Source organism: Sebastes fasciatus, chromosome 22, assembly GCF_043250625.1.
Source record: "Sebastes fasciatus isolate fSebFas1 chromosome 22, fSebFas1.pri, whole genome shotgun sequence".
Taxonomy (NCBI): domain Eukaryota; kingdom Metazoa; phylum Chordata; class Actinopteri; order Perciformes; family Sebastidae; genus Sebastes; species Sebastes fasciatus.
Window position 1 is genome coordinate 4667332 of NC_133816.1, and position 14358 is coordinate 4681689.

The 14358-nt window shown below is 40.2% G+C and overlaps 1 protein-coding gene across 3 annotated transcripts in view; it reads left to right on the forward strand.

The window, feature by feature from the left end:
* Positions 1-14358, forward strand: part of LOC141760222 (pyruvate carboxylase, mitochondrial-like) — a 371874-nt gene that overhangs the window by 290130 nt on the left and 67386 nt on the right. For all 3 annotated transcript variants that reach the window (XM_074622854.1, XM_074622855.1, XM_074622856.1), the window contains exons 14-15: positions 575-664; positions 10502-10723. In XM_074622854.1, coding sequence (XP_074478955.1) covers positions 575-664; positions 10502-10723 — 312 coding nt within the window. The remainder of the gene's footprint in view (positions 1-574; positions 665-10501; positions 10724-14358) is intronic.

Genomic DNA, 14358 nt, shown 5'->3' on the forward strand with positions numbered 1-14358 from the left:
GAAGCTGTGATTATCCTAGAGGTCACCACAGGTCATTTTATACAGTGAGGTCAAGTTTAAAAAAAATGGTCTCACTACAATGAAATGGCTACTATGGGGACTGACATCATCACACATGAATACAGTTCGGCTTATTGGATCTACAAGAGTCTCAGCTTTACAGTGATACCCAATTTATGCAATTCCAGGACAGTTTAGGGACCCCAGTATGCAGAAATATTAAAAAAACATCATTTTAGAATAGGTGAAAATAACACATTTATACTGCATGCAAAAAATGGGAATCTGAGGGAATTGTAGATGGATAATGGTACAAAATGTATTTCAATAATGATTCCCCTCACTCAGTTCAGCTTGAGGATTGGTGTGGTACATGTACTGAATACCTCTAACTCACAGAACACAAAGGAGGAAAACCCTGCTCTATAAACATGCGATTATAATCCTTACCATCCCCAAGGCTGCTGTTTTATTAACCTCATTGATTTCTTTTTTATCCTTTTCTTTATCGTCTCGAGACGTTACAACAGGACTGCATCTGACTTGTATTCTGTATTTGTATTCTCCTATCCAGGTCATGTGATGGTAAATGGACCAACCACACCCATCCCCGTCAAGGCTAAGCCTTCCTCCATAGACCCCGTCATCCCTCCTGGCATCATGGGTATGTCAATCAAATGCATTGACAATGCATAATTCATGCTCTATCACACATTATTGTGCTAACCCTGTTTACAACTCCTCACCTTCTTCATTCGCTGATCGAAATAAGATTTTACACTGCGCCAAAGCTTTAAAAGCAGTGTGTGCAGTGGACCTTCAGCAATAAAAAAAACAACTTTCTTTTCACAGTGTAGTTCTTTGTGTAGGGCAATATGTCAACAAGACCAGCGACTGATCATTTAATACCGTCTTTAAACTTATTTTTTTGTGTCACTAGACAATGTTACCATAATAATGCCATATCCCTATTGCATTTATTACATTTGGACTAATTTAGCGAGGAACTACCGCTGCAAGGGTTAGGGGTTTCATTTCCCCCCGGGGCACCCGTTCTAAAAATGTAAACACTTGTGGCTCCGTAGGGCACTTTGGATAAAAGCACCCACCGGATGACAAATGGGCTGTCGAACAGTCCGATAGCTGTAGGCGGAAAGGGCCTTCCTAAATGTCTCAGTTTAGCACTCAGGGAGGAGAAGGGTTTTGGCCCGGAGTGCTCGGCTGAGCTGTGAGTACAGCGTCGACGAGAGGGTGCAGTTCATTGTTTGCGAAGGCAGAACTTCTACGCTTCTCACCCTGCTCTGCACCAGCTCCCCTGGAGTCTCGCAGGAAAGGCCAACGGCCAAGCTGGGCTCTTTGATGAGCCTGTTGAGCCACTTGGAGTCTCTGGAGTTGAGCTCTGTTTTTTTCTTTTTTTCTCCACACTCGTTATAGTGTCTGAGTGAGGATAAACTAAGGCTGCAATATAAAAAAATACTCATTTTAAAATAAAATGCTCAGTTTTACAGGTAAAATGCATTTAAAAAGTATTAAAATATGTTTGAAAAATTAGCTTATTTCTAGGGAAGTCAATCAATTTAAATCACATTTTTTATCTGTTCAAAATGTACCTTAAAGGGAGATTTGTTAAGTCTTTAATACTACTATGCTTGCTTAATGCAAATGTATGTATAGGTTTATTATTGCAAATCAATTAACAACACAAAACAATGACAAATATTGTCCAGAAACCCTCACAGGTACTGCATTTAGCATAAAGAATATGCTCAAATCATAACATGGCAAACTGCAGCCCAACAGGCAACAACAGCTGTCAGTGTGTCAGTGTGCTGACTTGACTGTGACTTTCCCCAAACTGCATGTGATTATCATAAAGTGGGCATGTCTGTAAAGGGGAGACTCGTGGGTACCCATAGAACCCATTTACATTCACATATCTTGAGGTCAGAGGTCAAGCGATCCCTTTTGAAAATGGCCATGACAGTTTTTCCTCGCAAAAATGTAGCATCAATTTGGAGTGTTATTTAGTTTTCTTCCCAAAAAGCTAGTATGACATGGTTGGCACGAATGGATTCCTTAGGTTTTTCTAGTTTCATATGATGCTTCACTCAAGCTTTAAAACTGAGCGCGCTACAACCTAAAAGTTGCGTTAATGCATTAAAGAAATTAGTGGCATTAAAATGAATTTGCATTAACACGTTATTATCATGTTAACTTTGACAGCTCTACTTCTTTCTCTCGATGTCACAGCCTGTCTCTCTGGCTGTTTTGCAGTGATGCACTTTTTTGTCCTTTTCCCACCGTGCTCCCAGGTTTATTTCTGTTAACTGGCATGAATTTTTTGCAGCTGCTCCTTTTCTGACAGCAACAAAACAGTCAGCTGTATCAATCTGACATGTTTATCAGCACCCTGTTCTGCCTCAGTACATACCCCGACGTGCCCGGTAAACACAAATTTATAACAAAATAATGTGAATAATATGAATCCTAATCAGGCATAACTAATCAAATCTGACATCTAAAAACTATGCACGGTGGAACGGAATGGAGTAGAATGGGACAATATAATCCGTGGTGTTTGGGTTCGTCTGCATGTGAGTGAGTGAGTCTCCGTGCTCACCCACCACTTGTCTACTTATGCAAATCTTGTGTTGACAGCTTTCATCGCCCGCTCCTCTTATTGCGGCAAGCACACGTGCATTTACTCTTGAAAATCTGGCACAGACACTGCACTGTACTGAGCAGGTACTCTATAGGTACCCATTGTGTACATGCGCCCCACTTACCTAGTGTAAGCAGCTGATGAAGTATGCAGCACAGGCACGCACAGAGGCATACCTAAAGCCTAGTAATGAGATTTGTAATGTGCTTATATCCTTTCTTTCATTCGACGGAGGGATTGGGAGAAGAGAGGGATTAGGCCTGTATTATCACACTCTGTGGATGGAGGGAGGGACAGCGGCATGGAAGGAGAAAGGGGTTATGAGAGGAGAGGGTAGAGGAAATGATCATGTGGACATAGTGGCAGGCGGGGAGATATGGATAGATAAATTGATCGCGATAGATACATGAGGAATGAGCAACCCAGTAATAGACCCCCTGTCCACCAGAATCACGTTTTGCCTCCTCAAGGCGTGGTCGTGTCCAGAAGGTAACCCCCAAATTGCGAAAACTTGCAAAAATCTATTGTGAAACTTGCTGCCCGATGACCTATTCTCTCCTTAACCATTCCACGTCAATGCCTAACCTTAACTATTCAAGATCAATGCCTAACATGAACTATTCAAGGTCAGTGACTAACCTAAGCGCAATTTCGTTTTACCTTCCAGACACAACCCTGAGCCATGAATATTACACGTGTATGAAATTGCACTACCAGCAGGGGGCAACAAAACCTCTCATATAGGTTTAGGCAACAAAACCACTTAGTTAGGTTTAGGAAAAAATGCCATGGTTGGGCTTTAAAGTACAATATGTACGGAAACAACGTAACATAACTGCGGAAAACACATCACAAACGTAACTAAAAAACATGTGACAAACATTAGTAACGTAACTTAAAAAACAGAACATTGGTCCCGAACACCGGTTTCCTGGTGGAAAGTCCTGTGTTTTTTGGATCCATCGCAATAGGTTTAGGCGACAAAACCACTTAGTTAGGTTAAGGAAAAGAGTAATGTTTGGCCTTAAAATAAGTACGTTAACTAAGTACAATACGTACGGAAGCAACGTAACATTAGAACGGAAAACACGGCACAAACGTCACTAAAAACACACGTAACAAACGTTACTAACGTAACTTATAAAACACCAGTCTCCTGATTGAAAGTCCTATGTTTGTTGGACCCATCCAGGAATCTACAATAACGGACACATTTACGTTTAGGCAACAAATCCACTTAGTTAGGTTAAGGAAAAACATCATGGTTACTTAAAATAAGTATGTAAACTAAGTAAAGTACTTACAGAAACAACATCACATAAGTCCGGAAAACAGGTGACAAACATCACCAATGTAACTTACAAAACGAAATACGGGTCTCCTGGTTGAAAGACCTGTATTTGTTGAACCCATACACCTCCCCTCCCGGCCGCCATAAGCAGTCTTTCTCACTTTTTATTCTACGTCATGGCGTATAAATGACAAACCAATAGCGAGAACGACATTCTTATTGCACTTTTCCGTCTTGCGCATTGTCGTGTCATTCATACGCCTTTTCGTGCAACCGGGCTGGAAAGTAGGAGGATGAGTAATGAGGACGATTACTGTGCACCACCCACAGAAAAGAGGAGCAAAGATCAGAATATTGTCATATCTCAAAACATCACATCTACGGATAAAGAGAACGAAAGAAGAAAACAATTATGGAGGAGTTCCCTCCACAGCGAGGAGAGAAAAGTGTTCCTGAAAGACAGGCCGAGGGTGTCCTGACAGAACATGTTAAGTGCTGAAAGGCCATTATTTTCTAATTAGGATTTGTAGTCTAAACCGTTCCCTGTGAAGGCTGATTGCCGGTGCCTCATCGATGGTGTAGAAGTACACCTTGTTCCAATTATTGTCAGGATTTATTTAATTGAGGACATCTAGAGGTTAATCACCAGATAGCTTTAGGAAGAATGACTAATAAAAATGACAGACTGCTCCCCTCCTCCCAGTTGTGCGCTGTATTTCCATTCCTAAGATTAAAGTAGAAGGGTAGTCCGTGGCACAATATGCAAAATCTGTGCACAAATGTCCTAATAATTCTCTGTTTCTAGCTTTTGATGCTTTCATTATCCAACTTCAAACAGAAAGGGCTGTATTTAATTTATTTCTGTTGCTTTTGTTTAGCTCCAAAACTCATTTCCAGGTAGCTTAAAAGGAGTCATAAAGAGTCTTAAATTTGGCTTTCTGAAAGCTCAAGATACTCTGGGTATGTGTGTGTACTGCGAGGTAACTTTTTTTTCTTCTTTGTTCTTAAAACAATTTCTTTGTTTGTTTTGCTTCACACCTCCCATACAGCTATGCGGAGGAAAATAAATTCTGTTCTTGAAAAGCACTGCCAGTCAAAAGTTTTTCAGCAGGCTGTATTTTAACAGCAAGCAATAACTAAATGCAAATGTAATGTAAATACCATACTGCAGTATAAGAAAAGGATATATTTTGTGAATTCAGAATTATTGAACTTTTCTGTAGCCGACAACAGCCTGTACATTTCTCTTACATTAAGACCCTGTCTATATGTATATAGATATTTTTAAAAAACGATATTTTCCCCCTCCGTTTAAATAAAAGAAACCTGTCCACAAAACCTTTGTTTTACAAAATATCTCCGTCCACATTCAGACGACTCAAAACGCTTCGCTCGCCGTAATATTTCATGTAACCACAAGTGAGATCGCAAGTTCAGGGTCAATAAATTTTGTTGCCACCCTTCTCCCTCCCTTTCCTTTGGCTTCATTACTGTCAGTTTGATAACAGTTATTGTTCGTGGGGGGATGGGATTCCTGGTCGTACTGCATGATTGTCAACGACTGTCTTTTTACATGCATAAATGAGGAAAGGGAGGTCATTCAGGTTTATATCCATCGCCCTTATGAGTGCTCCAAACCTCGCCTTCAATCCCCCAAAAACACATTCAATCACCATTCGGCCTCGACATGTTTAATGTGTTCCTGCTTCGGCCTCCTGTGACTGGATCATTTTTCAAATGTAAAATAATTAGTCCGAGCAGTGCTAACAAAGCGTCAAAAAGCCGGTAGTCCGTCATCTTTGTTATTGTTTCTGGAGCATGCTCATTACACAAAGCAACAATGGGCATGCACGAAATGAGGAGAGGACGTCATCGTCACCCAAACTTTTTGTTTTAAACGTCCACACCGATATAAAGTAACCAGAGATTTTAAAAAGCTGCACTTTAGAAGGCGTTTTGAAAAATATCCTCTTTTTTTTTAACCCAAAACTCAGTTTGCGTGTGGACGAGAGGCCAAAACGTAGAGGAAAATATCTATTTTTAAAAATATGTGTATCTGTTTTGACAGGGCCTAACACATCTATCTGCGTTTAACATGCACAGGCTTAATTGATTGGCTGCTCCAGCACACCTGTCGTTAATAAAGCACTGATTACTGCAGCAGCCCCACCAGGATCTGCCAATTAAAAGCTTCCTAAACACAAAAAGATACGAGACATTTAACAGTCTTCTCGGGAGGCTCAGGACAGCGACGAGGCGAGCCATTATTACTCTGAGATTGTCTCTTTACACAAATTGCAAATAAAGAAGTGCCTCTGAGCACTGTAGCTCGCTCTATCTGGGCGTATTAGGTTGTGTTGTTGCGGAGCTGGAGGAGAGGAGAGGACGGGTGAAGAGAGGTATGAAATGACACCAGACTGAGAGATAGAAGAGTGAGGTGAGGGTAAAGTAGCTATAGGGAATGGGAATCGTGGAGCATTCTGGGGCGCAGCTCCATTTTTGGAGGTTATCGTACAGAGCTACGGTACACTATCATTATCTGTCAATCGTGCATCATCAGCAATGTATAAATTACACGTGAAAGACAAATACCCATATAAAGAGAAGCTGACAGAGGCAAACAGGAGATATATTAGAAGAATGAAGTTAATGATATTGAGCCTTATGAATTAGGAGGATCTTGACAGTTCACTAATGTGTTTTGGAGTTAGCAAACACCTGTCAGCAGTTCAAAATATGTAAATCGTTGAAGGCCAATGTAAACGGGTAGGTAAAAAACATTAAGATCTACAAGCCAAATGTCATCTTCACAATCATCCGGACAAAGATAAGCTAGCTAATGTTATGCTAACAGCATACTAACAAAACGTTGGCTAATACGGCATATTTAATCTACCTGTATCTTGCAAAATGAAACCCATAACGTTAGCCTACCTTTGTCTCTGACTGTATACTATAGATACTACAATTCAGGTTTGAATCTTATTCATTGTGTAGTGACTCTCCGTCAGTGATATCCCATTCCCAGTCCCATTCCCTATAGAGGGTGGAAGTGTTTTAGATGCAAAGTAAAGTGTGTGTTTGTGTGCAAGTGGGTCAGTTGTTAAGCACAGCAACCACTTGGGACTTGTATCTCTTTACTGCTTTGTGTAGGATATTGCACGCACAAATCCACTCAAACACTGTGACTACCTATCGCACGCATAGGCCATTGTTTAGTCACCGTATTCCCACTACAGATACCCTCATTTCCTCTATTGTGTCAGAGTGGTAAAAAAAACATAGAAAGCAAGTTTGTAAGGCTGCATGACTGTGAGAAATGGAAGGTGGACTTTGAGTATAAATCATTTTTCTGTGTGTGTGTGTGTGTGTGTGTGTGTAGGTGTGTGTAGGTGTGTGGCAGCGTTCCCCCAGTCCGCCGCTGTATTATGCACGGATCTTGATAAGTTCAAAGCGTCTGTATCTATTTGCCACGGCGGTGTGATTTCACCGAGCTCATCTAGCCTCCGTGAGCTCATTTTGTGCGGCTGTGCTAGTGTGTTCGCATGTGTGGACAAATGTATCCACATCAGTGTGTATGTGTGTGTGTGTGTGTGTGTGTGTGTGTGTGTGTGTGTGTGGAGTTAATTTTGCTCATGCTGGCCTGAGAGACAATTATAGCGGAGATCATTTGTTTCCAGGGATGAGTTACAACAATAAAAGGTCAAGAGCGAATGTTTAGCTATGCAGAGAGAGAGTAGAGAGAGAGAGAGAGAGAGAGAGAGAGAGAGAGAGAGAGGAAGTGAGATGGAGGAGGGCGACAGAGGGTTGGAGGACAACTAAGCAGGCAGATAGTACCTCATTAACTAGTCTAATTGATTGATTATTGTACACGCGGCAGCAAAAATAGATCCCAATTCCACTTCCAATATTTGAATGCCTCTGGTTGTACTCGAGTGTAATTGCCAGGCATGGAGAGGAAAGAGCGATGAGGGGTAGAGAGAAGGATTAGGATAAGAGGGTTGGTTATAGCAGCGCCCTAAGGGCAAGGTCTCTGCAATCTTTAACCTGTTTGTTTTTAAGACTACTTAGCTTTTATGAGCTGAAACTGCAAACATTTGTCTTGGGGATTCCACAGCCAGTGTTTATATTCCTCCTTGTGGAGGCTTTTAGCGGTACTGTATATGTCATTACAGTCTTGTAAGCTAACCAGAAACATTAATCCCAACATGTCCAACTGTCTTCATCCTGGGTTCCTCAGGGAGCGGAACCGACAAGGTCTCTGAAACACTCGTAATGGATATTGCGCCATGTGATTCACCTGTTTCTAGTTCATCTGCGAGCTTGCATTACTCTCAACTTATTTTTAGCTATGCCAGCAGCATGGCTCCATGGAAGGCGATGTTGATCCACCACTTAGGTCCATGGTATTATGTAGAAACATTCATGGTCTCCAGGGGTTAAATCCTACTGGGTTTGGTGATCCCCTGACATTTTCTGTAGTGACCACCAGCAGGTCAAAATTTCCACTTAATCCATTAAAATATCTCAACATCAATTGGATGGATTGGCACTAATTTCTGTACAGATATTCATGGCCTCCAGAGGATGAATCATAAATACTTTCGTGATTACCTGACATTTTCTTTTTGTGCTACTGTGAGGTTCACATTTGTGATTTTGAGTGAAATATCTCAACAACTATTGGATGGACTGCCGTGAAATTTGGTACAGACAATCATGTGCCCAACGGGATGAATCCTAATGACTTTGGTGATCTCTTCATGTTTCCTCTAGCGCCATCATCATCAAGTCAAAATGTTATTTGTGGAATACCTTGGCTTATGACCAAGTACCTGAAAAACGAATGACGTTCCCATACATGCTTTGTGTTTAGTGCTAATTAGCAGCTGTTAGAGTGCAGTAACTACGATGGTGAACATGGTAAACATGATACTGGCAAAACATCAGCATGTTTGCATCGTCATTGTGATCATGTTAGCATCCTGACGGTAGCGTTAGCCGATCTCGGAACCCATCAGCTGTCGGTTTGACGAGGATTTAGCCTCTGAGGGCAAGCGGCTATATTTCAGGGGTTCCGTTGTAGCCAGCAGGTATCCGGGCCAAGACTCTCTTTTCCGTACGTTGTCCGATTAGCAACTTGGGATGCAAGGCCGGAGTTGGAGTTGAGAGAAGACTGGATTGTTTCACAAGTAGCCAGTTAACAAGCTAATTTTAAGCTAATAAAAAGCTAAATCATTGTCAGACGATATCCGTTGGGTTCCAAGATTGCATTTCGATTTCAATGCGTTCAGCCTCTTTTTGTTGTTGCCTACAGATTCTACATCTAAATGCAGAATCTGTCCATGGAGATTAGCATTTAGCTCAAAGTACAGCCTCACAGCATGGCTGTATACCTTGGGCCTGGAGCCTCTGCATATCCAGCAGACATGGTTTTTGGAGAGTTTTAAAGCTAATATTTTATATGGGAATATATAAAAACATTTCAACATGTCAAAAACCATGAGTATAAATATATCATTTCAATGTAATCCATCTGGAGCTGCCTCCACACTTTTGAAAATAGAATATAAACATATGCCATGCTCAAATTTGCGACATCACGACAGCTTTCTGATTGCTGGTGTAAATTTGGGACCTAAAAACAGGGCCAGATAAGGCTGAGAAATTAGAGATGCATGAAAAGTGCAATAGCAGCCATCCCAGAACTGGTTTGCCTTCAGGTGGCAGCCATACAGTACCAAGCTCAGTCACATGGATATCTTGTTTCACTAAACAGTAGCTGCTTACTTTATATAGAAAACCATGGCCATATGAGTCACTGTCAGCAGGAGAAATCCATTTTTACAAATCGGTGGGTGGTGTGTCTAATAAGCCGGCTGCTGGGCTTATAGTCCTGTGTTCTTTTTCTAGTTGATCTGCTTGAGCTGAGGGCGATTGGAGCGGCAATGAGATGAGGCCGCGTCCACCTCATTAGCAGAAGTTATGACAAGCGCCGGACTTACATGAGTTTACCTGCTCGCCTGGCGTCTTGTTAAATTGGTGTGTCTTGCCAGACACTTAAGCAGCGTCTGAAGTCAGTACACAGCTTAAATTGGATAAATAAAGGGCTACTCGAATATGTCCACTTATTCAAAACATATGGAAACCCCTGTTGTAGCTGTAATTTCAGTTCTATGGTTTGTGAAAGCTACTTTATTTTTTCTATTAATCTATCAATTCATCTTCAGTGAATGTATGGACTAATCATTAGAAAATATATGCGTGATTGTGCATGGTGAAGTTTGGTTGAACATTTTTAAAGTAGTCCCCCAGCATCTGATAGGCCTATATCACACGCTGGGTCAGGAAACAGGAGGAGTTTCCAGTGGCTGGAACTCAGCTGGGAACTAGCTGGGATCCGGCTGGCAATAGGCTGGGAGGGGAAATTCTGGATGGCTGCATCTGTACGCACCAACTTATTTCACTTTCATTAGCCCTCTGTATCACTCTCCACATTAATTTTTTTTTCTTTTCCCTATCTTTCTCTCTCCCTCTTTCTCTAATAGGTGACCCCCCGATTGGTTTCCGTGACGTGTTGCTGCGTGACGGTCCCGAGGGATTCGCCAAGGCTGTCCGCGCCCACCAAGGTCTGTTGCTAATGGACACCACCTTCAGGGATGCCCACCAGTCGCTCCTGGCGACTCGGGTTCGGACCCACGACTTGAAGAAGATCTCGCCGTTCGTCAGCCACAACTTCAACAACCTTTTCAGCCTGGAGAACTGGGGAGGTGAGTTTCTGTGCGCTGAATGTTTGGCTAGCTGTTTCCATTCTTTAGGGTAAGCTAACTGCTCCATTTTTTAGCATACAGACAAGAGAGTAGTATCAGTCTTACATATACAGAACCAAACTAAAGCAAAAACACTATATGGCACTCTGAAGGTTCATAATAACTGAGGAAATACCCATAATATGTGATCTCAAAGCAGTCATGTAAGATAGGCATGAATCCCCTCTTCCGATGGTTATCATGTTAATTAAACTCTTTGTGTATGTGCCCCCACATTGTAATGTGTCTGAACAGCCATGCCTGTTCTCTCCATTCTCTTCCCACTCTTGCTGAAGATCTGCTCCAATCTCTCATTGATGACAGTGATTGTACCTCTTTGTTTTTTCCCGTTCGAGCTGTGGAAATCATGTGCCATTGAAAACATATCTCAAGCCTCCATCTCCTCTCCCGCAAGTCAGTCTTCAGCGAGTTCCCTCAATAGACAATGATTGTACCTTTTTGCCTGCTCTTGAATGAATAGAGAAAATCACGCGTTATTGAAACGTCTTGAGGCATGAACAGTCCAACAGTGTCCCCGCATAATATGCAATTACTCTGAAATTGGCCACAGAACAAAAAAAATACGACGCGCCTCATGTTTGAAACAGTCGGCGACGAGACCAATTATCAACACTCCTTGATAATGGTTCTATGTGAAGTGCAATTGTTATGAACTGGTTTCAAAGAGTAAATTCAGTTTTCCCGTTTGAACACTTAGGACACGCACGTTTGTGGAAGAGATATGCCCAGTGAACCTCTTGAGGTTGAAACGTTTAATTTAATGCTCAATTATAGTAAACCGCTCGGAGTGATTGGGCTCATATTACTTGGAGTGCTTTCAGTAAGATCACAAGAGCAAACATAAGTAACTAAACAACAAACGCTTGAAGTAAAAAGGGTTTCTGTTTCATTGACAGTGCTCATCGTAGGATGATTCGGCAAAGTGAGAAAAAAACAAGACACTCCAGTGAAACCCTTTCTGTGATTAAATTCCTCCTGGTAGCCAACCAGTTAGAGGAAGACAATATATTTCATTACTGTGGGAGAGCACTTTGAGCTCATCTCACATTAAGCAACTGTCTACTCATCTCATGTTTGAGCAGCTAAAAAGGTTATAGAAAAAGTAAAACATTGAGGAGATATTTGGATAGCAACGGCTTAAACGCTTCCCCGACTGCCGTCTTCCAGTAAATCGTAATGTTATTACAAGGCTGACCAGAGAGAGATGATATGAATTCAACTTAGCCGTGTTTGAGCAGTTACATTAAAAGTAAATCTTTGAAGAGAGACTTGCAGTGAACTCAGGAAATTGTTGAAATAGGTGCAAGGGAAGCCCCTTCTCTCTGCATGTCTCATTATACAGTGTGTGCCGGTTCTGAGAGGGGAAAGTGCTTTCATTAAGGGACATGAACGCTTTTTAAAACAGTTCATTATCATATTTTTGAAGACTTAACCAATTTGTGCCCGCAAATGAAAGTTTTCTCTTGGCTTGCTGAAGCATAAATGTGGAGACATTTTCAAAATTGGTCAAAGCGTTTGGTTGAGAAGTAAGTTTTTCTTATCATACTATATCATAGTATTTTCACTTTACTCTTTTATGCATGTCTCTAAATGTACTTACACAGAAATAGAAATAACAGCTAGGGACAAAGTCAACAAAGCTGGACGAATAAAGGTTTGGAATAGACAGAACCGTCACAGTACACAAGTAGTGAAAAAATAGTTATATATATATATATGTATATATATATATATGTATATATATATACATATATATATATATATATGTATGTATATATATATACATATATATATATATATATATATGTATATATATATATATATATATATGTATACATATATATACATATATATATATATATATATAAAAAGCACCAATGACTAACAACATAAGAAATAAAATAAAAATGTCTATATACAAGTAGAGTGTTCTTTAAGTGTACACAATACAAATAGTGCAAAAAATAAATACTGAATGGATATATGTACTATATACAGTATGTACTTGATGATTATGTACAGTATGTACATGTATACATGTCAATATACTGTATGTACAACATGTAGGATTCATATTGGCAGTGACAGATGATATGTAGATATTTAAAAAAGTTTGTGCATTTAATATTTTTTCTATAATTACAGCAGCAGCAGTGGATATATTCGTGTTAGAGGGTTATTGACAGTGTATGACTGATTTAAGTGTTCATCAGAGTGATGGCCTGTGAGAGGAATATCTAGTATTTGGGTAAATGGGACAAATTTTTTTGCAGTATGCTCCCTAAAATATTTAGGAAAAAACAGTAGTCCCACGTGCCCAAAGACTATATATAGTATGATAAGTAAATGTCTGTATCTGAGAAACTACAAGGAGAACAATCATGTATTTGGTGTCTATGAACTCAGAACAAGTTGAATATCAAAGATATTCACACATATGTAGTGTAAAAATATATTTCATATGGAAAATATTTAACGTTTTTCCTCATTTTTCAAAAAACCTGACTTTGACTATAAAAGTGTGATTTTTCATTCTTCATGTGCTGTTAGATATTTTACCAAAGTATGTCCAAATTTCAAGACTTTTGGCCAATCAGAACAAATGTTGCGTCATTTTTCCTTATCATACTAAATATAGTCTTTGGGCACTTATACATCCACCCTTTTTCAGCTCACACCCATATTAAGATGTTGTTTACCATCGTTGATAATCATGCAAAAAATGCAATCTCACTTTTGGCTTTACATCTGAGGATCCTACCACTCTCCTGCAGCGTCTCACTGGGTTTCTACACGGTCCAATGGGGAGATCGTTTAGGCTTTCAAAATGATACTGATAAATCTCCTTTTAGAGAACAGGAAGCTTGCAGCACATCACACATGTCTACACGTCTTACTGATGAAAGAGCACAAACTGAGCTCTCTATCAGGTTTCTCTGACTATTTCTCTGGGCTTCATTAGTGTAGAAAACAGGAAACTGTGCAAAAAACAGTCAATAAAACCTGATAGAAAGCACCCTTTGAGACCATTCTGTGGTTGAGCATTCAAGATGTTAATTTACTGGGAGCTTCCTGTTTTTTCTAAAATGTGATTTATCATGGTTTTTGAAAGCCTAAACCATTGGCACATTGAGCTGTTTGAAAGCCAGAGAGAAGCAGTGGGGTAAGATTTTCAAAACTAAAACTGCTGGGTTGCTATTATACTTCAATATGAATGATAATAAAGATACATTAAATAAGGTTGGGCAAAAACAGTGAACATATCCTTTTAAACAGTTTCTAGTAAGATCACATAATGTCATCACTTTCTTTTTAAGAGTTCAACTGACTATTTTCTTCTGTACAACATATACTTATTCTTAACTGAGCTAACAATGTGTTAAACATTCTTAAAGAGGAGCTATTATACTTATTTTTAGGTGCATAGTTGTACTTTGGGTTTCTATTAGAACATGTTTACATGTTTTAATGTGAAAAAAAAGCTTTAATTTTCTCATACCGGCTGTGCTGCAGCACCTCAACCCACTCTGTTGTGATTGGTTAACCGAACCAAACTCTTCAGGCTCCGCTCTAAC